The sequence below is a fragment of the Hylobates moloch genome, unplaced genomic scaffold (genome assembly GCF_009828535.3).
Source record: "Hylobates moloch isolate HMO894 unplaced genomic scaffold, HMol_V3 SCAFFOLD_20, whole genome shotgun sequence".
NCBI classification, from domain to species: domain Eukaryota; kingdom Metazoa; phylum Chordata; class Mammalia; order Primates; family Hylobatidae; genus Hylobates; species Hylobates moloch.
Genome location: NW_026652295.1, coordinates 25367522 through 25393667, shown reverse-complemented (window position 1 = coordinate 25393667; position 26146 = coordinate 25367522). Strand labels below are relative to the sequence as shown.

Genomic DNA, 26146 nt, shown 5'->3' with positions numbered 1-26146 from the left:
TTTCTCCCTGAATGATAAAGAGAATAAATGAATATGTCATTTCAAAAGTTAGAAATTTGGCCGGGCACGGTGGCTCACTCCTGATAATTCTTTCGGACACTGAGGTGGGTGGATCGCATGAGCTCCGGAGTTCAAGACCAGCCTGGGCAACATAGCCAGAACCCATTTCAATAAATAATAGAAAAAAATGAGCCAGGTGTGGTGGTCCCAGCTACTCAGAAGGCTGAGGTGGGAGGATCACTTGAGCTCAGGAGGTAGAGACTGCAGTGAGCCGTGATTGCACTACTGCACACCAGCCTTGGTGTCAGACTGAGACCCTGTCTCAACAACAACAAAACAAGTTAGAAATTTGGCTGGGCGTGGTAGCTCACGCCTGTAATCCCAGCACTTTGGGAGGCCGAGGAGGCCGGATCATTTGAGGTCAGGAGTTCGAGACTAGCCTGGCCAACATGGTGAAACTCTATCTCTACTAAAAATACAAAAAAATTTAGCTGTGCGTGGTGGCATGCTCCTGTAGTCTCAGCTACTTGGGAGGCTGAGGCAGGAAAATCGCTTGAACCCAGGAGGCAGAGGTTGCAGTGAGCCGAGATCATGCCACTGCATTCCAGCCTGGGTGATAGAGTGAGACTCCGTCTCAAGAAAAAAAAAAAAATTCTGTATGAATGGAACAAAATATCTTTAAATTTAAAAATACATCTGAAAGATATTTCAAAATATTTAGAAAAAGAATTATAGGGATCAGGCAAATTCTGAGATTCCTTTTTCCCTGCAGGAAACATTAGGAGTGCTGCTATTCCGAAAAAGATGGTAACAGTTGCCACACCATATGTTTCCTTGGTTCAGACATAAGGTTGTGTAGTTGTTATTCCAGAATGGCTAGAATAAAAATCTAGCACAATCATTTTCTTCAGCAAGTTAACTATAACCTCTCTGTGCCTTGGTTTCATAACAGCAACATAAGCATAACAGAATAGCAGCCATAGCTCCTACCTACCTCAAAAGATTCTTTGGAGGAATTAAATTAAGATTCAGAACAGAGCCTAATATCTAGTAAGTAATAATAATTGGGTAAAAAAATTTTCTTAAGATTATATATATTCATGGGGTACAAGTACAATTTTGCTACATTGATATATTGCATTGTGGTGAAATCAGGGCCTTCAATCCATCCTGGAAAAAAAAAAAAGTTTTTGAAAGGATTTCTGCCATGGAAAACTTTTAATGTACAAATTCATCCATCCAAGAAATAGAAAATGTATAAGTATCGACTCCAAATCCACCATATCTATCTCTTCTACACCTTAAACAATTACTCAGAAATAGAATGCTTGAGATACCAGAATGCATGCATATCAAGTAATAAATGTATGCATGATGTCAAGGCATCCTAGGCCTTCAGATAAAATTGTCATACAAAATACTTTAATATTGTAGTAACATTCTACATGTTAGAGTGTAGAAGTTAATCGCTGATGCAAAAAAGGAAAAGAACACATTATACCCAAAGCCTACAGAGAGAATCACAATTACAAATATCAGCCTGCATGTGAAAATCTTTAATTTGAAAGTCAGAGATATTTAAGTGATAGTCATTGTTAAATCAGATTGTGGTTTGAAAAAAAGTTAGTTTAAAACTGAGTTTATGAGAAATTTGGGGATTTTAGAGACAGTGTGTTGTTTTTAAATGTGTGTGAGTTTGTGAAGAATGTTTTATAAAATACTGACAGTACTATAAGATGATATTATTATAATATAACAGAAGAATTTTGGCCTGTACCTCTCAGCAGTCCTCAATCACCTGCTGTACTTGACTCAATGATTATCAGAGTGGTTTGTTTTCCTTCTGTTGTGTTCCCAGTTCAGGCAGCTCAGCAATGGCCTGTGATTCCAGCAATTCAAATAGCTAGTAAGTAGTTTCTTGTTTGTTCTCTCAAAATTTCAGGGGCTTTTCTCTACAAGTGATTTCCAGTTCATGCCCCTCCACCCATTGTTTATTCCTTTACCCTCAGGAAAACCCTCTGCCCTGCATCTCTGGTCACCAGACCACCGTGGTACGTTTACCTATGGCCACCAGGTGTCACCCTTCTCTTTACTACCATGGTTTGTGAATGGTTTTGCCAGAGGTGAATAAGAAAGAATTTAAAATGCAGGTCTTTGATTTTTCAAATGTAGTTGACCTTAAGAATTTATGAATAAAGCCAGAAAAATTAAGCTTAAAAAACACTGAAAGAAAATGAGGACTTAAAATTTCTATTAAAAAAATTAACAGGCCACAGTTGCTGATGTTTAGTAAATGTGTTACCGAAATGTGTTACTGTGAACGCTGGGGTGTTTCTTGAAATCTCAGCCCAGGTGAAATAAAACCAATATAAAACAAATGCTTACCTAATGAATTAATTGTAACATATTCCTTGTGAGGTAGAAGAGTAAGTGAAGCCTTATAGCAGTCTGCTTTCAGTATAGTACGAATTAAGAGAGAATTTGTCATATGCTTTCAGAATGGCTTGTTGGTAAAATAACCAATGTCTTACAACTTAGACGACAATGTCCCTAGAGTGAAGAAACACAATTAATTCGGCTACCACAGTTGAATGAAAATATTCCATAAGACAAAATGTAAAGAAATTAGAAGCAAAATAAATGTCTCCAAAATGACAAAGCGATTAAGTATATACACAAGATGAACAAGAACATCAATAAAATCATGCAGTATACAATACAATGTACATTTATTAAAGTATATGCATTTTTTAAGGCAACAATAATACTAACAGGTAATAGACAAGTTGTTAATAGTTTATCACTGGCTAATTAAATAAGTTTTAATTGTATTCATTTTATAGCTTTTCTACAATGAGCATAAATCACATTTACTTTTTTCTACATAACTTTTCTAACCAGAAAAAAGAAAATGGTTTAAAAGAAGAGATCAGATATCTTTGCTAAAATTTAATGCCTACAGAAGAAACTTTTGAGCTGTACATGGTATCCTGAAGCACCTGCCCTTCAAGACAGAATGTTTGTACCACATTTATGCAGCCAAATGCATGTAGCAACATAAAGTAAACACATGCCATCTGGACATATATATTAAGACTCTTTTGACGGCCGGACAGGGTGGCTCACGCCTGTAATCTCAGCACTTTGGGAGGCCGAGGCAGGCGGATCACGAGGTCAGGAGAGTTCGAGACCAGCCTGGCCATCACGGTGAAACCCCGTCTCTACTAAAAATACAAAAATTAGCCGGGCATGGTGGTGCATGCCTGTAATCCCAGCTACTCGGGAGGCTGAGGCAGGAGAATCGCTTGAACCTGGGAGGCAGAGGTTACAGTGAGCCGAGATCGTGCCATTGCCCTCCAGCCTGGGCAATAGAGTCTCAAAAAAAAAAAAAAAAAAAAAAAAAAGACTCTTTTGAACATGGTGAACTGATTTCCCAGAATCTAGCAATTCCTGAGTGTCCTGGTTAGATTTTTTTTTTAATGTGCACCGGAACCCCAGTGGCCCCATGGCAGGACCTCGGCATCCTCTAAGCCACTTGGTGGCTTCCATTGTACCATCTCAAAATGAGAGAGCTTACTCCACTACATCGAGGGAAATACCACCAGAGTTCTGACTCCAGAGGCACTGGCCTAGGGAGGACACTGTGTGTGAAGCCCATCAGGGCCACTAGCTGTCCCCACCAATTACAGTCCTTGTGTAGGGTCCAAAGAAATGAATGCCAAAGAGAGCAACAGAGGAGCAAGGGAGTCACATTCCAGGACCTTCCTTCAGGGACTTTTAAAGGAAATATGACAGCTGAGGATCAGCTGGTTGTTTTCTGCTGTTTCCCTTCATATGATTCAAGCTCACTCAGAAGAAACACAATGAGACAAGAGAAGAGCCATCTCCTTCCTTCTCTATTTACTCTAGACATCTAAACTACTGAATGTAGTGGTGTGTGAGAGGTATCAAACGGTCAGATTGACTGAGTTTGAAACCTGTTTCTATCACTGACAAGCTATGAGATACTCTATACTTCACTTTCTTTTTTTTTTCATTTTTTTATTTTTTGTTTTTTATTTTTTTGAGATGGAGTCTCACTCTGTCACCTAGGCTGGAGTGCAGTGGCGCAAACTCGGCTCACTGCAAGCTCCACCTCCTGAGTTCATGCCATTCCCTGCCTCAGCCTCCCGAGTAGCTGGGACTACAGGCGCCTGCACCATGCCCAGCTAATTTTTTGTATTTTTATTGGAGACGGGGTTTCACCATGTTAGCCAGGATGGTCTTGATCTCCTGACCTCGTGATCCACCCACTTTGGCCTCCCAAAGTGCTGGGATTACAGGCGTGAGCCACCGTGCCCAGCCTACTTCACTTTCTTCATCTAAAAAAGAAATGGGGATAATAGTACCTATCTCATAGAATTATTGTAAGAATTGCATGCAGTAATGCATGTAAGTAGGTGCTCGGAAGAGTCGGACACAAAGTAAGTGCTTTTATCATCATTATCATCATCCTTATCATAATTTTCATTATCAGAACAAGGAGAGACCAGGTAGAAAGTTACTGTGATTCTTCAGGTCTGGAATACTAGAGTAGCATCCCAAATGAAGGCACCATTAAACTTTGCAAATCTGTATGACACCTTCATGCCAATTAGAAAAAGACACCTCTTCAAAACCCCTTTCAAGACGTTTGCCTCCTACCTGCTAAAAACACCCATCATACTACCCACAGATAGCCATGATGCTTTTTCTGGGACAGGTGCCTCTTCCATTCGTGCAGTGTACAGCCTTCATAGCTGTGCAATTCACATCACAATCAGATGGAAGAATCCCCATGGCTTGGTGACAGATGAGTTACTGGGTAACACAGAGAGAGGATTCAAAGGAAAAGTCGAACGGGTCCAGAAAATGCATAGATACATGTGTAAAATTCTGGTAAGGTTATGACTAGCCATGTCCCAGGGTTCAAAGCTTATCTCAGATGTTAAAATGAATCATGTAAGTCCCCCAAATTTAAGGAGTCCTCTTCCAAAAATAGGAAATGAGATGAGACAGGTGTATGTGTCTGAGGTAATGGAGGAAATGAAGGAAGCCTCTAGATGCAGATTGAGGTTCATGAGAGGCAGTTCCAGGGGAGAGGTCACAGCTAGGGAGAGGTCACAGCATGCAGGAACTCAGAAACCTAAATGGGGAAATCTTTTTGAGGAAATGAACAGAGAAGGCTAAAAGCAAGGAGTTCTTCAGGCAATTTCTATGTTTAGGTTCAACTCTGTCCTGAAACATGAAGAGATCATAAATGCACTCCCTTTTTGAGTCTCTAGTTTTGTCTCCTTCCCACAATGAGTCTGCAGGCTGCGTGTCACTCACGTTCAGCTAAGACGTAGTGCCCCATGGCTCCTCCTGTGGAGACAAGAGACCCAGGAAAGAGGCATCACAAACCTAGGCATCATCTTGACTCTTCTCTGTTCCTTATTTTCCTCATTCACCCATCTCAATTTAGACCTGGGCACTATTGGATTTCAAGAACCATTATCTCTCATCTGGAAATGCTTATTGGCTTTCTAACTGGTCTACTCACCTCTCATCTAACTTCTTAACAACACATTCACCATATAAGGGAGATTGTGGTCCTCCTTTCTTAGGATCCTTGAATGACACCCCAGTGATCATAACCCAATATCCCAAAAGACCCTTGGACTCTGTATGAGCTGGCTTCTTTCTGATTCTCTTTTCCCTATACCACAGATGTTCAGGGGGTAGAAATGCATAATTGGTGAATGATAGCTATGCAAACTCAGGGTTAAGGTACAGTAATTATTTCTAATCTCCCAATATGCCTTATACTCTCCTACTTGACATGGTTGCTCCGTCTGTGTAGACCTCCCATCATCTTCAACCTCACCTAATGGAATCGAGCTTCTCTTTCAAGATCCAGAAGGCTTTCTTGATCCTCAGCTGAATGTGATCATTCCTTCCTTTGACAACCTAAGCATTTGCTTCCTGCCTGCTTTAGGACTTCATGGTCTTCTTTAACTACATTTACTTGCTATCAATTTCATTCCCTACCAGATTTGGGTTCTGAGAATAGCCACAGTGACTTCTCAACCTCAAAGCCCCTGCACTACCTTAAACAGCTCTTGCAAAATAGTAGGTGCTCTGAAGATGTTTGTTGAATTAGAGACTTTTATTCTGGGGAGAACCATTATTTTCTGTCTCCCAGGGAGCTGCTGGTGTCCCCAAAGAATATAAATGAGAAAAATGCTTTCCATGGATGCCAGATCCCCTCTGCCCCTCTTCCCACGGTGCCCTGGGGCAGAGGTACTAAGAGACATCCCCCTTGTTCCTACTCACTTGAACTCTGCCTCTTCCTTAATATTATGAACAAAATTCCAATGAACAAGATGACGACAAAAACAGCAATTCCACTGATGACTCCAATGACTAGCGTGCCAGACGCTGAGGGCTCTAAAACAGAAAAGCAAGTTAAAGCCTTTGATTGCCACCCTCAGCCCACCCCCTAACAAAGAGCAGATCCTCATCTCACTGCCATAATTACCCCCTCAGGCACTCCTCTCAACCCCCAATAGATTTTCTCAGCTCCTGGCTCTCATCAGTCACATACCCCAGATCGCAAGGAGGGGCTGATCCAGGCCTGGGTGCTCCACCTGGCACGTATATCTCTGCTCTTCCCCAGGGGGTACAGCCAAGGTTATCCAGCCCTGGTAGGTCCCATCCCCATTGGGCAATACGTCTTTAGGTTCGAACTCCTTGGCATCCATTGGCTGCCTATCCTTCAGCCACATCATGGTGATGTTCTGGGAGTAGTAGTTCAGGGCCCGACACCGTAGAGTGGTCACTGAAGAGGTCACATGATGTGTCACCTTCACCAAAGGAGGCACTTGACAGGAAAGAGGAAGGATGAGGAGAGGGGATCTGTTTACCCTTGCCAGGAAGATTGGAACTTTCACTTCCTTCTATAGGTTGGAGGAAGGAAATACCCTTTTCAGAAAAAAACAAGCTACAAGAGAGACACCATTTTGTGTCCTAAGATTGGACTGTAACACAGTGTCACTTGGAGAGCAGTCAGATCAGCTTGTTCTCCTCACATTTAAATATACATATCTGTTACCCATGTTCTTTGTTCTGATAAATAAAATTGCCCTTTATGTGCATTGAAAATGATTGAATACAGATGGTCAGTTTCACCTGGGTCAACCTAGGAGGCATTGTTATAAGAAGGGGCCTTGTAAGATAGATATCTTCAGTGATTATTGCTATGTTCTGTGAAAGAAACTTTTAACCTAAAGGATTCTGCTACTCTGATAAGTGGCCTCACTTGATATTTTGTCCTGGTAGTCATATGATAGCTGACGTCTCTGAATTCTCTCTTTTTTTTTTTTTTTTTCAAGATGAAGTCTCACTCTGTTGCCTAGGCTGGAGTGCAGTGGCATGATCTCGGCTAAGTGCAACTTCCGCTTCCCGGGTTCAAACGATTCTCCTGCCTCAGCCTTCCAATTAGCTGGGACTACAGGTGCGCATGACTGTGCCCAGCTAATTTTTGTATTTTTTTAGAGACGGGTTTCACCGTGTTGGTCAGGCTGGTCTCGAACTCCTGAACTCATGATCCACCCACCTCGGCCTCCCAAAGTGCTGGGATTACAGGGGTGAGCCACCGCGCCCGGCCTTGACATTTCTGAATTCTTAACAGGTATAAATATACAAAAGATTATTGGTTAAATAAAAAGCAAGGGCCGCAGACACTTCCCTTTGAGTTACATGCATGGAGAAAAGAAATTAAACCCATGACTTGTGGCTGTCTCATACATCTCAATTATAAGGTAGAGACTCTAGGATTGAGAAAGTCCCTTCCCAGAATTTGGAGAGGCACACAACCTCAGCCACCTCTGAAACTCCAACCAGGGATTCCATGCCCTGCATCTTCCTCCACTCTGCCACTAGAGTGTGGGGGCAGAAGTGTGTTTCCACTATACCTTGTTGGTCCAAAACACCTCTCCCCAGCTCCAGCAACTGCTGCAGCTGTGCAGGGCAGTCCCTCTCGAGGTAGGCCCTGTTCTGCCTGGCCCGAATCTTGTGCCTTTCCCACTCCAGCTTGGTGGGCCAGGCCCTGGGTTCTGCTGCTCTCCAATCCAGGGTGTCAGGGCAGAATTCAAGATGGTCCTGCCCATCGTACCCGTACTTCCAGAAGCCGTCGGTACTGTTGTCCTCTTGCATTTCACAGCCCAGGATGACCTGCAGGGTGTGGGACTCTGGAAAAATCCCCAGCCTTGTTACTGCAACCAAAGGAGTAGGTCCCTATTTCCACCATCCCCAAGGACCAAATGATCTCAGGAAGCAAATTCCTTCCCTCTTCCCTGCTCCCACAAGACCTCAGACTTCCAGCTGTTTCCTTCAAGATGCATGAAAAGATGAAAAGCTCTGACAACCTCAGGAAGGTGAGGCCCCCTCTCCACATACCCTTGCTGTGGTTGTGATTTTCCATAATAGTCCAGAAGTCAACAGTGAACATGTGATCCCACCCTTTCAGACTCTGACTCAGCTGTAGCCACATTTGGCTTGAAGTTCTCCTGGAAACCCATGGAGTTCGGGGCTCCACACGGCGACTCTCATGATCATAGAACACGAACAGCTGGTCATCCACGTAGCCCAAAGCTTCAAACAAGGAAAGGCCAAGGTCCTGCTCTGAGGCACCCATGAAGAGGTAGTGCAGAGAGTGTGAACCTGGGGACAGAGCAACAGGCCTTCACCATATGTAGTAGGAGGGGAGCAGGATGTTGAGGCTCCACACACCTGCATCAACTCATACCATCAGCTGTGTCTGGTCCTCATTTTGTGAAGGGTGAGTTGCAGTCCTGTCTTTCTTCCATATGGTAGTCCTGGCTGCTCTTTCCTTGTGCGCCTTTCTCTGCCACACATGGCTGCCACCTCCTCACTGCCCCCAGATCCTATTCCAATACTCATGATTAGACAAACTCCACTAAAGCTGGTGGATTCTAGAAAATGTTAAGGTGTCTCTAGCCATGGTAGTTGAACTCAGGAGTTGGTTCTCAGGGAAAATTAGACCCAAATCCTGAGGAATTTATTCAGTTTTGGGTTTTGTTTTTTTTTTTTTTTTGAGACAGAGTCTTGCTCTATTACCCAGGCTGGAGTGCAGTGGCACAATCTCAGCTCACTGCAACCTGCACCTCCTGGGTTCAAGGGATTCTCCTGCCTAAGCCTCCTGAAAACCTGGGACTATAGGCATGTGCCACCACACCGGGCTAATTTTTGTATTTTTAGTAGACATGGGGTTTCACCATGTTGGCCAAGCTTGTCTCAAACTCCTGACCTCAAGTGATCTGCCTGCCTCAGCCACCAAAGTGCTGGGATTACAGGAGTGAGCCACCGTGCCCAGTCTTGGCCCTGAATTCTTACACTGAACTGCCTATGTGGCCTCACCACTTGGAAGCCTGACTGGAATCTCAAACTTAACATGTCCAAATGCAGATCCTTGATTTACCCCAAACTGCTCTTTCCTCTGCCTTCGCCATCTCAGAAATGGCATTGCCAATTACCCCACTGCTCAGGCCAACAAAATTAAAATAAAGAACAAAGCCAACTTTAACTCTTCTCTTTTTCAGGGGGTCAGGGGAGACAGGGTCTTGCTCTGTCACCTAGGCTGAAGTACAGTGGCACAGTCATGGCTCACTGCAGCCTCAACTTCCTGGGCTCAAGCAATACCCCCCACCTCAGCCTCCCGAGTAGCTAGGATCACAGGTTCATGCCACCACACCCGGCTAATTTTTGTATTTTTTGTAGAGAAGGGGTTTTGCCGTGTTGCCCAGGCTGGTCTTGAACTCCTGAGCTCAGGAATCTGCCCTCCTTGGCCTCCTCCTTGGCATGAGCAACCACACCCAGCCAATTCTTCTCTTTCTGTCACACAACATAGAATCCTTCAGCAACTTCATTCAGAATATATTCAGGAGACAAGGGTTTGTCACTCCCTTTTCTGTTCCCACCCAGCCCACTCCACCATCTCTTGCCTGGACTGTGTAACAGCTTCCTGGCTGGGCTCCCTGCTTTTACTGTTGTTCCCTTCATTCTGCTTTCCACATAGTAGCCAGAGCAATCTTTTAAAAGCCTGTGACAGATCACTGTTACTCCTTGGCTAGAATTCACACCACAGCCTACAGGCCCCTGCACAACCTTGTTTGTGGCTCCTCTTCTGAGCCCATTACCTACTTCTTGGCCTCTAATCCCCAGCACTACTTGTTTTTTTTTTCAACCCGAGCTTCTTAACCAGCAGTTTGTCTCCTAGGTGACACGTGGCAAAGTTTAGAGACGTTTGTGGTTGTCAAGACTGGGGGAGTGCTCCTAGCACCTAGTGAGTAGGGAGGACAGGATACTGCTAGACATGCTACATGCAGATGGTAGTCCCCCTCCCCCTCCACACACACACGTGAGTAGTGCTGAGAAAACCCACTTTTTAATCCAACTTGCCAGGTCCACTCAGTTTGCCTGGGAAATACTGCTCCCAGTCAATATCATTCTTATTTCCTTCATGTCTCTGCTCAAGTGTCAGCCCCAGAGTGACTTGCCCTGACTTCTCTGCTTCTCACAACACCCATCCTTTCCTGATGTTGTATATCTTTCTGCTCATTTGCTTATTGTCATCTCTCCCACTAGAATGCAAAATATCAAAGGGTAAAGACTTGTTTCCCTGCTCTCTCCCTTGGGGCTTGAACAGTGCAACACATGGTTGGGACTCATTTACACTTGTAAACAATGAATATTTCTGCTCAACATGAAATTTTATTATTCCACCTCTAATGCAGTGTGATGTTTAAGAATCATAGCTATGAAGTGGAGACATGAGCTCTGTCATCAAAGCCCAGTGTACCATTGAATAAATTTGCCAGGAAGCAGGCCATGCCATACCTCATTCTTGTCATGTGCAAAATGTGGATACACGTAGTACCAAAACCCAAAGTGCTGTGCTGAGGCCGGCGTGTGACCCACAGAACACTGTGCTAGACTACAGGACAAAATCACTGTCAACTAAGATTAAAAGCAGCTGTAGTACTTGAAATAACATCAGAAAACCAGATTACTTATGTTCTTTGTAACCTGAAAAGAGTTATATAATCTGAATTCCAGTTAACTTCTAGTAAAATAAACATATTATTAGCTCCTACCTCCCTATGTCTAGTGAAAATCAAATAAGATCAGATATGAATGTAACTTACAACTGAGTGCATTGCTTACATGTTCATTATCAGTACTTTGTAGAGAGGCCTCTTAATTACCCAGCACATTGCAAATCAATAAAGCCTGGCCGAAAAGAGAATTGTTCAGTTCAAACGTTCAAAACTAACATATACTTAATTTTCCATGCAAAAGAACAATTGCCAAAAGTGGGGAAAGGCCCAAGGTAGGCCTCTCTCAGGAGCCTCCCACCCCAGAGACCTCTACCCCAGGTCTCACCAAAAGTGGGTGGAATGGTGAAGAATTCAGATCCCCAACGCCACTCTTTCGCGCCCCCACCGCCCAACGCATTCGTTCTGAGGTGGAAACCCCCTGCGGATCCTGCTGTGGGTTCGCTCAGCCTTCTCGGCAAGCTCTCAGGGAAGAACTTCCTGTTTGGAGATGACTGGGGAAAAAACTGCACAGCTGACATTGGAAATAAACTCGAGATCCAGGTCCAAGGAGCCCCAGGCTTAGCTCAGCTCAACTGAGGAACTACGAGATTTATTTATAAGCATTCTGGTTGGGGGAAGGGAGTGGGCGGTTCCAAAAGTCACTCCGAAAAGCCGGGACAGCCGGGGGAGGGGGCAAGTCCTGGGGCGAGGGACCCCTATCTGCAGTTCAGTGGTAGGCACTCCCTCACGGGGTCTCGACGCAGAAAGTAGGGAGAGGGGCTTGCGGATAGGGTTGAGCAGGTCCTCCAAAGTTAGCAAATTCCCAAGGGCAAAGAAAAGCTAGTTTCGATTTTTCCACCCCCGCCGCGCCCCTAGTTCGCCCGCAGCCCTCGGACTCACGCAGCAAGCGCCCCTGCAGGACCGCGGTCTGCAAAAGCATCAGGAGGAGAAGCGCCGGCCTGGCTCGCGGGCCCATTTCCCCAGCTCTGACCGCACGTCCCCGTTAAGTCTCCGCTTCTTTGGTGGGGCGGGGAAACGGGATGGCTCCCGAAGTCACCCTACAGCTATTGCCTAGGCTCAGGAGATGCCCAGTAAAACTTCCTGGTGAAAAGCAATAGGTCTTCAGAACTTTAATTCTCTCTCTCCTACAGCAGAAGGTACCTGCTTGTGAAACACTAGGTGATCCAGTGTCCCCCTTGGTTTTTAAATCCTGAAGGGGTGTTGTTGATTGGGGAAAGTACCTTCGCAATGTTCTGATCTGAACTTTAGATATTTAAATATTTATTATTTTCAAAATTCAATTATACATTTAAAAATTTTATCTCAACCTTAGACCAACCTGTGTCTTATTTGACTTAGAAATATAAAGCTTTTTCATTTTGTTTTTTGATTCAAATTAATTAAATCATAATATTAACCAATTAGATCCTACTGAAACACCTTCCACAGCCTTCATAATTGAATTATCTGACAAGTGTTTCACAAACTTTACAGTATTGGGATTATCTGGAGATTGATTAAACATATTGAGGCCTGCTCCTAACCCCAGACACACTGATTTAATGGGCAATTGTTAGGTAGTTAGACATTAGCAGTTGGGAGGGGATGACAGAAGAGAGCGGAAAGGCTGTCACTAAGACAGCCACTGGCCCACCTAAGTTCAGGCCGAAGAGTACCCTAATGCCACCCTAAGGGATGGAGTTTATGATAAAGTCTGTGGCCAAAATATCCTGGAGAAAGAGAAAGGAGGGTACAGGTGGAAATTCCCTAAAGTGGCACATGCCCAATAACACAAAAGCCTGTCCTCAAGTTCACCCCAAGTTCATCATACCATCATTATAATAGAATTTACATACAGTTTTGCCCCCCCATCCCTGGGAGGCTTTTCTTAATGAATTATAGGTAAGAACATGCACAGTTCAATTTTAGATTATATAGCCATAAACTTCAATCAAATAACAGCATCCTGTCACCCAGATACAGCCCAAACCTCAACTCCTCCCCACAAACCCCATAAAAGCACCTTGAGCTCTGTAAAGAAGTGCTGATTTCACTTCGCAGAAATCAGCCCGCTCTCCCTCAGAGTGTATTATTGTGCTTCAATAAACTTTGCTTTAAGCTTGCATTTTGGTGTTAGTTTGTAGTTCTTTGCTCACTATCACAAGAACTGAGATTGCTGGTTCAGAGCTCCAGCTCTAATAATCTCTTTGGTTAAAGGATCCATCCCAATGCATAATTCCCAGTAACAGTATGGGATGCCACCTGGGCAATGGGATTTTAAAAGCTTTCCTCCTCCCTCAACGAAGTTTAGGAATTATTGCCTTAGACATTTCAAACTATATTAATAAATTTAATACACCTGATTTGCTCCAAACCTTTACATATCTAGCAAATTCAACAGGCATTATTTTTGTAAGCGTGTATGCAGATTTTGGCAATTCAAGAAAATCAAACAGGATATCAGGGCCTCAACTGTAAGTGAGCAGATGAAATAACATTGGAAACATGTAGAATATTGATGATGGGCACATTGGGGCTGATAGTACTATTCCTTTTTTTCAATTTTTGGTAACATATAATTCGCGTACCATATAATTCATCTGTTTAAAATGCAAAAATTGGCCCGGCTCAGTGGCTCACGCTTGTAATCCCAGCACTTTGGAAGGCCGAGGCAGGCAGATCACCTGAGATCAGGGGTTCGAGACCAGCCTGGCCAACATGGCAAAACCCCCTCTTTACTAAAAATACAAAAATCAGCCGGGCGTGGTAGCAGGCAACTGTAATCCCTGCTACATGAGAGGCTGAGGTAGGAGAATCACTTGAACCCAGGAGGCAGAGGTTGCAGTGAGCTAAGATCGTGCCATCACACTCCAGCATGGGAGACAAGAGCGAGACTTCATCTCAAAAAAAAAAAATTAGCCGGGTGTGGTGGCATGCGCCTGTAATTCCAGCTACTCGGGAGGCTGAGGCAAGAGAATTGCTTGAACTCGGGAGGCGGAGGTTGCAGTGAGCCGAGATTGGGCCACTGCACTCCAGCCTGGTGACAGAGTGAGACTCCGTCTAAAAAAAAAAAAAAAAAAAAAAAAAAAAAAAAAAAAAAGAAATAATAAATTGGATGCATTTTATCCTATTAATCTTCCTCTTGTCGGTGGTTTTCAGCGACTCTTCAGAAGCCAAAGAGTAAGTTTTCCCTTTGTCCCTACAGGTTCTTATGTTTAATTTGTTGCTCTCATTTAAGACACAATTAAAGTGGCTTCTCCATGAAGATTATTTCTGCATCCATTATTTGGTAAGATCGGCCATTTTCTCCTTTGATCACTACTTCAAACTGACCCACATAAAACATCACTGCCTGTTTTGTTTTGTTTTTTTTGAGACCGAGTCTTGCTCTGTTGCCCAGGCTGGAGTGCAGTGGTGCGATCTCCGCTCACTGCAAGCTCCGCCTCCCGGGTTCATGCCATTCTCCTGCCTCAGCCTCCCGAGCAGCTGGGACTACAGGCGCCCGCCACCAAGCCCGGCTAATTTTTGTATTTTTAGTAGAGACGGGGTTTCACTTTGTTAACCAGGATGGTCTCGATCTCCTGACCTCGTGATCGGCCCGCCTCAGCCTCCCAAAGTGCTGGGATTACAGGCATGAGCCACCGCGCCCGGCCCCGTTTTTTTTTGTTTTTTTTGCATGTCTTTTCCCTTTTACTGTAAACTATGCCTACTACCAGCGTAGTTATAATTTCTACTGCTTAATAATTGTTTTGGGGAAGTGAATGAATCAACTCACATGAGTTTCTTGTCTATAGGTCCTGGGAGCCAGGCTCTGTATGCTCCGGGGTCCTACTTCAGTTTCCCAGCTTCTCAGTACTGTCACTGTCAATTGTGGGTAATAATTATTTTTGTCCATCAAAAGACTCTGTATGTGAATGAGTTTTGAAATCTGCTGAGTAATACAGTGTCAACCCAGTTAATGATTTGCCAGGCGGCTTGATCAGCGGCTGTCCCACTACCGGCATTTTGATTTGGAGCGTCATCTAGTGTCTGCAAGCACAAACAACAGCCTACATTGTAAATGCCTTTTGCTACAGAGATTGAAACCAAAGCAAACCTATGTTTCAAATTGTTATTCTTCAGCAGTTCTGCTAGCCTTGAAAAATCTAAAAGTTAAAAAAAAGCTTTATATTTCATTCTCTGCCTAAACTCTTTAAAATTGCTAGTTGACAATTAGATATTTTCAATTTAATGATTTTTTTTTTTTTTTTAGTTCACAGATTAATATACAATGGGGGAGGGTTCTTATTCTGTTGGACTTTTATATAACCTCCACTTTAGTGCAGTCTGCTTTATGGGGTCTTGTTTAAGGTGTGTGTGTGTTTAAGGGAATGTGGTTTACAATCAAAATATTGGGTTGCTCTTAGGCACATTGTAAAGTCACAAACCTGTATTCTTATTGATACATAATGATTAATAACATTATTATTACAGCCATGATCACCATCATTATTGATATACCTAAATAATGAATTTTATAATTTTGCTTCCTGTCAGGCAAGAGCCAATTTCAGCGCTACCATGTTTGTACAGCAGTATTTATTTCTGTCATCTTCCTCGGTGTAATCATTTTACTTCACTTGATCTTAGCCAAAAGGCCGAGAAGCGATGGTCATTTTACTTCAAAAATGAAAAGAATTAATATTTTTACGTTTCCCTTAAAGACCCTATGTTTAACCTCCACTCCCAGGTAAAATGGTCTAGTCCCTCCTTTTCATATCATCTCTGATATCTTTTGCACAGCCACTATTACCTACCTTTTTCTAGATCCCTATTTTTCAAACACCACCGTGAAGGTAGAGCCTGTCTTAATTACTGTCTTGTCCCCTGAACTCAGTACATTGTTGGGCTTCTTGAAGATGTCGATCAGTTGTTTGTGGAGTGAATGAATCAGCTAGCATATTTTTCTAGACCACTGAGACAAGAGTCCAAGACACTTGTTCCCTCCCATGTTCTTGCCTGCCTGTGCAATCCATGCAGTCTCATGACTTCCCAGTGCCTCAGAATTATCCCCTGTCAAACAGGCATTATAATTTCTGTCCACTGAAAAGGACAAAAAACTAAGTGTATAGCTGGAAGTTAAAAATTACCGGCCAGGTACTGTGGCTCACTCCTGTTATTCCAACATTTTGGGAGGCTGAGGCGGGCAGATCACCTGAGGTCAGGAATTCCAGACCAGGCTGGCTAACATGGCAACCCCGTCTCTATCAAAAATTTAAAAATTAGCCAGGTGTGGTGGCTTGCACCTGTGGCTCCAGCTACTCAGGAGGCTGAGGCAGGAGGATCGCTTGAGCCCTGGAGGTTGAGGCTGCAGAAAAATAGGAATATACTCTCTTTCAAGAGTTCCTGGTTTTGACTGCCACCTAGCGTACATCAGAAAAACAGCATGACGTAGGAAATGCCTGTGACAGAGGGGTAAGGTGAGAGAGGTTGATGAAGAATGTATTGAAGGAGTGAAAACACTTCCATCCCTCTACTTGCTAAATATATTAGTTAAGTAGTTGGGGCATATTTTAATTCATGCATTTTGTAGATAGACAAAAGTTTTATTGTTTGATTTCAGTTAATACTTTAATATGTGTGTGTTTAGGATGCATGATTTATAATCAGTCTGCCGCACTTCTTGGAGAAGTCTGAATTCTCATTCTCCACTTCCTTATTGGCAACGTGAGAATGATTACAATGGTGGTTGTCTCACAGGGTGTAGGGAGTCAGAATGAAAATAGTGCATATAATGCCTGGTGCAGAGGAAGGGTTCAGTTAACTGTCTGTATTAATATTACTGATAACATTCATGACAAAAGCTTAACAACAACACCAACAACAACAGTTGCAGAATTGAGCCACCAATTTGCACACAAGATTGTAGGTAAGATGTTTTAGAAAAGTTATTATTTAATATATGTATATATTTCTGTACTTAAAATATTTCAGAGGTTGTTCTAAGAACTATTTAAATATTAACTCCTTAATCCTCATAATGACCCATGAAACAGGTAGGCTTATTATTGTCCCTTTACAGGTGAGAAAACTGAGACATGAAAAGGTTTATTAAGTCATCCAAAGTCACACAGCTGGTAAAACGGCAAAATTGAATTTGAACTCAGACATTCCAGGTTCCAAACCAGTCTAATTATTCTTTTGACTAATATACTAAGCTGCCTCTGTATTTTTCCTTGATTACTTTGTAAAAGTATGAGGAAAATATAAGTGCTTCAAGTAACCATGAAAAATATAAACAATCTATGTATCAACTGAACCATAATTACAAATCCTTCGATAAGCAAACGTAATAAAAATTTGATATCAATCAAAAATTTTATGTAATGTAAGCAGGTTGAGATGAATTCTATAGTAAAAAAGTGCAGAGTGCTGGAATACCATGCTCCTAATGTATTGGCTAGTCACACCTGCCTGCTATCAAAGGTATGCACACACCTGGGATGCAGAATGTGGGGACTGGGTAGTTATGTGAGTGTCATCAGAATTCTTTCCCACTTGGGAAAGAATTGTCCATCATAAGCTTGGATGATGGACAATGAGTGAGCTCCCAGAACAGCGATGTGGGGATACATCCTCACGTCACAGTGAGAGTGAGTGTTCTAGACTGTTTACGCACCTACCACTCCTAAATGCACACATATAATTGCTTGCACACACACACACACACACACACACTCATCTCTTCTCTGATGGTCCAGCTCTGTCTCTAATCATTAGGCGTCTTGGGGCTAGTACCTAGGGCCTGTATCCTTTCAGAGGCAGCTAAGGGAAGCACACATAATTAGAGAGAACGAACCAGCTTGTTGGATTTGGGCTCTTCCCATCCAGCCCTCCAAGTTAAGGAGAGTATCATCTTTCTCAGGGTCACCAAAGGAAATAAAAAAAAGAAACAGAAAAGGCTATCATACAGCAAGGATCTAATGCAAATATGCCTCAAAAGAGAGGCTACTGTGTGCTTATCCCAATCCCAGGAACTGTATGCACATTATCTAATTTAATCCTCACTATATTTCTGGGAGTATTATTCCCATTTTACAGAGAAGGAACTTGGCAGGGTAACCAAGCTCATGAATGGAGAAACTGGGATTAAATATAAAGCTTCCTTGCTCCAGAACTGCTGTCTTTCCGCTCTTCCACACTACCAGCTCAGCTGTGTTCTCAACATGCAGGCAGCTTTACAAGTTTCAGATTAGCCTGGGACTTCCAGGGTTTTGAATGGGTTAGGGAATGGGGAACTTTCGGGTTTACTTTCCATTTTTTCTTAATACATATGTAATATATAACATAAATCTATGGTATATATGATAATTATATAGCTACATATGAACTATATAATCACATATATGCATTATGAATAAATATTAATTATATAATATTTTAAAGGTTATCAAATAAATATTAATATAAATAATTAAAAACTTAATACTCAGCTTTGTTTTCCAAAGTGATAAATGCCTATATTTAGCAAAAGATTTTTTGGAGGCCTGATAATTTTTAGGAGTATAAAGAAGTCCTGATATCTAAGTGTTTAAGAACCACTATTTTAGGCTGTTGTCTTCTGTCTTATTTTCCCAGCTAGACTGGTAAATACTTGAAGGCAAACGTTTAACCAGCACATTAACATTTTTATGTTTTTATTCTTTTGTTCTCTCAGTGGCTGTGTCTTTCCTATCAGATTTCTCACACTATGATGGTTATATTTGTCTGTATCTGTCCCATCAGGTATAAGTTCTTGAGAGGACACACTGCTAGGCTGATCTTAGTTTTTATTATTTCTCCTGGTGTCCTGTGCTTAACAAGTGCTCATTAAGTGTGTAAAAACACAGCACAGTAAAAAGCTATACATTAAAAAATAATGTCAACCAATCTATTGAAATTTGCATTTCCATGTTTCTTCCAAAATAGTCATTGTGTCAGGTTATGTACTTATTCTGATGAAGACTATCGCCTAATATACGTTTGCATCTTGTGCTTTATAACTGCCTTCATATAGACACAGATTTAGAAGGTGTAAAAATGTGCATATCCTCACAATTGACAAACTCTTATCCTTTGAGGGTAGGTTTGACTTTCTGAAATGCTTTGACATCATTTGAAAGAAGCTTGAAGAATAAGATAGCTGTTAATGACCCAGTTTCCGCCGTCACTTATACAATTATAATGGCAATTTCAAAATGTTAGGTAAATATATTTTGCAATATATTGTTCCTTTTATAATACTTTCTATGTATTTATTTATATTTGTAAATTTTATATTTATGTATTTATTTTTCTGGACAGATTCTTGCTCTGTTGCCCAGGCTGGAGTGAAGTGTTGCGATCATAGCTCTCTGCAACTTCAAACTGCTGGGCAAAAGCGATTCTCCTGCCTCAGCCTCATGAGTAGAGTAGCTGGAACTGCAGGCGCATGCCACTGCACCCAGCTAATCAATGTATTTATTATGCTCTCACTGTGTGCTTTAGTATATTTTCTGTTGTTTTCTGCAACCCATTTTGAGGGCGTGTTAGAGAATACAGATGCAGTAACTTTGGTCTCAGCCCTTGAGGTGAGGAACTATTTAGCCTCAGGTTTAATCTCCTAATTGTTGGCCATCATTTCCCTTCAAAGATTGAAAAATGAGCAAAACTGTGGCTCTGGGTTATATGTTAAAAAAAAGTTTATGGGGCTGAAGCCAGGCAACAGACAAGAGCCCCTACAATCTTATTTAGGCTGAAAATATCCTGGAGTCCCTGTATTGTTGGTCTCACGCAGATAGCAACACTAACACTTACTTTTTGAGGCAGGCACTGCCAGTGGGGTGGCTGTTATTATTAGCCTCATTAATTGGTGAGTCAGGAAAAAACAGCTTTAAATCATTTGAAGTTCTGGCCTATACAGGATATATTAATATTAGGTTAGCTACATCCAGAAGCTGACAGAACCCTACTCTAAGGCTGGGCTTGGTGGTTCACACCTATAATCTCAAAACTTCGGGAGGCTGAGGCAGGAGGATCACTTGGTGCCAAGAGTTTGAGACCAGCCTGAGCAACACAGTGAGACCCCTGTCTCTACCAAAAACAAAGAACTCTAGTTGGCATAGTAGAAGGAAAAAGTGAAAGAAAAACCAGCTGTCACCCTCATTCCTTACGCCTGTCCCAACAACTCCTCTCACTATCCTTTGAATGTATCTTGGCTGTTTGAGTCTCTCTGTAGCCCCATTACTGCTGTTTGGACTTGACATTTTGCTCTGCATTTTTAACTTTTTCTACCAGGGTTTCCAGAGCCTGAAGAGTGTGGCATGAAACAACACTAGTCGACCTATAATATTTATGATGTGTGTGTAAATACAAGAATACACAATATATTGCATTACAATATTTTAACTGTGTCCTCAATTTGTGGCTTTCTTGAGGACATGAGTTTTGGGTGGGATGACCACATCCTTAATCTGAACTTTCCCTTAGAGGTATTCTTTTGTTTTTTGAATAGAGTCTCGCTCTGTCACCCAGGCTGGAGTGCAGTGGCGCAATCTCGGCTCACTGCAACATCCGCCTCCTGGGTTCAAGTGATTCTCCTGCCTCAGCCTTCTGAGTAGCTGGGATTACAGGTGCACGCCACCATGCCGAGCTAATTTTTGTATTTTTAGAAGAGACGGAATTTCACCACGTTGGTCAGGCTGGTCTTAAACTCCTGACCTCATGATCTGCCCGCCTCAGCCTCCTAAAGTGTTGGGATTATAGGCGTGAGCCACCCCGCCCGGCCGGAGGTCATTCTAATAGACTTTTCTGTTGTTGTTGCTCACAGGCTTGTTCAATCTTATTTCAAAATTAGAGAAATACAGTTTCCATGGAACACCAACCAGATATCAGGTTGCTATGGAGTTGATAGTCAAAAGCTTTGTATCTTCCAGTTTTTCAGAATGGCTTCTAAAGGTTCTGATTCAGAGCTCTTAGGCCAAATTGAACAACCAAGTGTCAAAGCACAATATTCAGGAAGTTAAAAACATGACTGACATATATGTACTATATATAGTGAGCTTGTGTATGTGTCAAAGAATGATTTAATTCATTAATGAAGGAGGAAGCAGAATCACAATTAGGTCAAAGGAAGATATGGGAGAATAAAATATGTATTTGATCAGGGAAAGAATGTATACTGGAAGAGGAATGGAAAATCAGATATAAAGTTGTTTAATGCCTTATTAGTCAATACAATAATAACTTTTAGGGTCATTTTTTCTATATTAAGAATTCATTTCCATCTCTACGACAAAATCCTTATTAATTTATTAAACTTCTACAAGTGAATGTTTACTTTTAGATAATCTGCAACCAATAAAATGTAAACATTAAGTCAGAGTTACTTTCACGTAGGACAGTGTTGTCCAATAAGGTACCACTAGCTACATGTGATCATTGACCATTTGGACTGTAGCTAGACTGATTTAAAATGTTGTAAAATTGTGAAATACACACCAGGTTCTGGAGATTTATCATTTAAAAAAGAATGTCAACTTTTTTTTTTTAGCTTATTTATTATATGTTGAAGTGATAATAGTTTAGATATATTAAGTTAAATAAAATATCTTAAAATTAATTTTACTTGTTTCTTTTCATTCTTTCAATATGACCACTAGAAATCTGGAAAGTATTTATATGATTCACATTCAATTTTACTGTCTAGTATTGCCTTACATCATCAGGTACCACATAAGTAGGCTTTTTAGATAATTCTCTAAATAGCTTGGAAGGATATGGAGAAATATTTTTGCATTGCTTTTAAGTTTTGCATAACTTTTTCAACACACTTTATAAAGGATCTAGAAAAGGGTTGGTTACATGTTTCTCTGTCTTCTGGCCTCCACCATGTTGCCAGGAGGTTGGGGACAAGATTCTGGGTGGCTGGATGTCCTAATGGCTTGAGGTGTGGACTTCAGATTTGCATATAAAGAGATGTGATTAGATTGAGTCGACTAGAAAAATCATATTAGAGAACTGAATCACAGCGATTAAATTTACATGTCGATTTATAAACCAGGACACCAATTTATAGTGAAAGAAGGTCCAGTTACCTGGTAATTGAGACGTTTCATAGCTATTTTCATGATGGATATACTTAGCTGAGTTTTAAATGAGAAGGGGGTTCATTGCACATAGAATAAGATCTAAGTGAAATGTTCTATTTTTTTTTTTTTTTTTGACATGGAGTCTTGCTCTGTTGCCCAGGCTGGAGTGCAATGAGGCAATATCGGCTTCTGGAGTGCAATGAGGCAATCTCAGCTCACTGCAACCTCCACCTCCCGGGTTCAAGTGATTCTCCTGCCTCAGTTTCCCGAATAGCTGGGATTACAGTTGCCTGCCACCATGCCGGGCTAATTTTTGTATCCCAAAGTGCTGGGATTACAGGCGTGAGCCAGCAAGCCTGGCCTAAGTGACATGTTCTTATATTGTTTCTTTCTTTTGTTTTTTTTTTTGACTGTCGCCCAGGCTGGAGTGCAGTGGCGTCATTTCGGCTCATTGCAACCTCTGCTTCCCGAGTTCAAGCGATTCTCTTGCCTCAGCCTCCCGAGTGCCACCACCCCCAGCTAATTTTTGTACTTTTAGTAGAGATGGGGTTTCACCATGTTGGCTAGGCTGATCTCAAATTCCTGGCCTCAGGTGATCCGCCCCCGAGTCTCCCAAAGTGCCTGGATTACAGGCGTGGGCCACGGGGCCCAGCCTTATGTTATTTCTTTTACTATAACATATTAGTATGATGCAGGTGCTTCAATTGTTTATACACTTTCCATAATTTTGTATAATTCTTATACCCTGTCACTCAGAGGAATGGCCGGTCTAAAGTGTTTTTCCACCACTGCTAATTCATCCATCACTAATCTCATTAGACCGTTAATTCCCAGAGGACAGAAGCGCACAAGCAGACAATGTTTACAAATGTTGGACAAATGTTATTTAATAAAACAATGGGGTCACCCTTAAGATGTTTCACTTTTCATTTGTCATTGAACTCAATTTGTAGGTTCCCTTCTCATTTTCCCACAATTTAAGGCTGTTCTCTTTAACACATATTTTCATGAAAACATATATTTGAGCAGAAATTGTTGGTGAGTTGTAATATTACCTTTGTCCCTAAATATGAATCTATAATTATATCAAATATATGGGCAGACAATTTACTTTGCCTTTAATCTCAAGAAAAAAATAGCAATTACTTGGGGTCGGAGAGTAAAATAAGAAGTAGTGAACCTTAAAGTAGCAAACTTTAGAACAGAATAGTTTCAGAGGGGATGAGAAGAGGTGATTTGTCAGCTCATCAACAACAGATCTTATAATAAATTACGTGTTCTGGTACTTTTCTTGTCTTTCTGTGTTAAATTTTGCTATTTAAAAAATAAATTTCAAATATATTGTTCATCTTAGAAGTCAAGAGTGGGTTTTATTAAAGTCAGCTGCTTTATTTGCAACTCAAAAGATAATATTTGAGTTCCCAACTGGAGACTGTCCTATACGGTAACTTGTGTAAGGTATGGTTACTGAAAGTAACCTACAATTTTCATGGGCTGAAATTCATGTCTATATTGCAGCGTACAAAAATAAATAAATAAATAAATGCTTGTTTTCTTTGAAAACATATTATCTCAGTGCCTCTAACTGCCAAATCTATTGGCTTTTTTGCAGACTTAAGGGGTCTCCCTTGTTGTTTATTATCTCTATCTTGAGGGCCAGACCTCCTGCCTTACACAACTCAGAGGGGGACCGCAGAGCTTTTTAAAAAGAGCCCAATTTCTCTCCTGTAGAGAAGTGAAAAGGATGCCCCGCCCCCATTTATGAAAAGAGGGATTTGATAGTTTCAATGTCTTCAAATCAAAGATTTAAGTCTCTAGCCCCCCACCACCCCGGACCCTACCAAGGCTCATGAACCCCCTCCCATCCCGCCCTAATTGCTTTGGACTGGCCCTGGAATCCTTGTCCCAGTCCACAGTTCCTGTGCGACTGCACGAAGAATTCACAGAGGACCTGTGTTACTTCCCTTGTGAAGAAACAGAATTATCATGAAAATTTAGATGGAAACCATTTCGTTTTTTTTTTCAAAAATAAGGGAAGCATGTGCCCAACCACCCCTGGGAAAAAGAACTTTCAGGGGCAAAGGAGCGAACAGGTAATTTATAAGAAAAACAGAAAGTGGTCTCTGACTGCCCCAGACTTCCTTCGGAGTTGGGGGAATTGGGAACGCCTGGACGCGTTGTTTTTGTGGTTGTGGGAAAAGTAAATGAAGAGCATGAAGCCCGAGGCTTCTGAGATCCTTTCCTGACCAAACCCGGATGATTTGGTGCGGGGAATTTTAATATTTTTCCCCTTTTGTGAGGTGGAACAAACACAACTTGGGAGCAGCGCAGCGGCGCAGAGCCTGCCAGCCAGGCGGGCGACCAGAGCACCAATCAGAGCGCGCCTGCGCTCTATATATACAGCGGCCCTGCCCAAGCACTGCTTCATCGGCGCTTTGCCACTTGTACCCGAGTTGTTGATCCTCAACATGTCCGAGACTGCTCCTGCCGCTCCCGCTGCCGCGCCTCCGGCGGAGAAGGCCCCTGTAAAGAAGAAGGCGGTCAAAAAGGCTGGGGGGGCGCCTCGTAAGGCGTCTGGTCCCCCTGTATCCGAGCTCATCACCAAGGCGGTAGCTGCCTCTAAAGAGCGCAGCGGAGTTTCTCTGGCTGCTCTGAAAAAAGCGTTGGCTGCCGCCGGCTATGATGTGGAGAAAAACAACAGCCGCATCAAACTTGGTCTCAAGAGCCTGGTGAGCAAGGGCACTCTGGTGCAGACGAAAGGTACTGGCGCTTCTGGCTCCTTTAAACTCAACAAGAAGGCAGCCTCCGGGGAAGCCAAGCCCAAGGTTAAGAAGGGGGGCTCAACCAAGCCTAAGAAGCCAGTTGGGGCAGCCAAGAAGCCCAAGAAGGCGGCTGGCGGCGCTACCCCGAAGAAGAGCGCTAAGAAAACACCGAAGAAAGCGAAGAAGCCGGCGGCGGCCACTGTGACCAAGAAAGTGGCCAAGAGCCCAAAGAAGGCCAAGGTTGCGAAGCCTAAGAAAGCTGCCAAAAGTGCTGCGAAAGCTGTGAAGCTCAAGGCTGCAAAGCCCAAGGTTGTCAAGCCTAAGAAGGCGGCACCCAAGAAGAAATAGGCGAACGCCTACTTACAAAAACCCAAAAGGCTCTTTTCAGAGCCACCACTGATCTCAATAAAAGAGCTGGATATTTGGCTTTGCTACCTGCCTTTCTTTTCTTGCTCTGCCTTGTTACTAAGGTTAGTCGCATGGGAGTTATTGAGGTTATCAGAGACGAATTGGGTAACGGAGTGGGGGAGTGGCCGTAGTGAGGTTACAGCACTTAAACTTTTATTGCGGTTGCTACGTCCCGACTGTTGTTCCGAGGCGTTTCCTGCTGGCGGATGTTTTTGGGATGGCAGTCAGCCCCGCCTCAGGCCTGTGAACGGCAGAAAAGACCGCAAAGCAAGAGCCAGTTTCTTAGTCCAAAGGAATATCCGGATTGGACTAAAAAAGTTCAAAAGTCCCGCCCTGCTCCCGGGTTGGTCCGTTCTTCTAGTACGTGACTTTCCTTCGGTATTTCAATTGGATGGTGGCAGACGTTGCTTATTCTGTATTTTGCTTCACTGTGACTTAAAGTTTTGCCTCTTTTTCTCTTGATATTAATATCCGGGATTTCGGACGCTTTCCATGTTGTTGGTAGTCAAGTTGATGTTTCCTGGAGGTAGTGGCAACATCCAGCCCTGGGAGGAGAGTGCGTGCAGGTACCTTTGTCCTACATTCCTCTGCTGTTAATTTCTCATTCCTGTGGCAACGAAGGAATGCATTTAAAAAACAGCCACAACAGCGGCAGTAGCCCTTCCTCCACCCAAGGCAATCGTGGACCTAGGGAGCTTTTTGTTCCTCATATCATGTAGCGTTCCGCTAAACTGACAGATTTGAGCGTATCGATTTTGATCATACCGAAAGC

General features: G+C 42.5%; 2 protein-coding genes across 2 annotated transcripts; one reads left to right on the top strand and one right to left on the bottom strand.

Moving 5' to 3' along the window:
* Positions 1-1199: 1199 nt before the first annotated feature.
* HFE (homeostatic iron regulator) lies at positions 1200-12093 on the bottom strand. Its single transcript, XM_032140614.2, has 6 exons — positions 12018-12093; positions 8458-8721; positions 7974-8249; positions 6605-6880; positions 6334-6447; positions 1200-5382 (listed from the first exon to the last, which is right to left on the bottom strand). Exons 1-6 carry the CDS (start codon positions 12091-12093, stop codon positions 5342-5344), a joined length of 1047 nt encoding a protein of 348 aa, XP_031996505.1. The 3' UTR covers positions 1200-5341.
* A 12537-nt stretch (positions 12094-24630) lies between these two features.
* On the top strand, positions 24631-25398 carry H1-2 (H1.2 linker histone, cluster member). Its single transcript, XM_032140629.2, has one exon. The coding sequence runs from the start codon at positions 24673-24675 to the stop codon at positions 25312-25314; it is 642 nt and encodes a 213-aa protein (XP_031996520.1). The 5' UTR covers positions 24631-24672; the 3' UTR covers positions 25315-25398.
* The last annotated feature ends 748 nt before the right edge of the window (positions 25399-26146 follow it).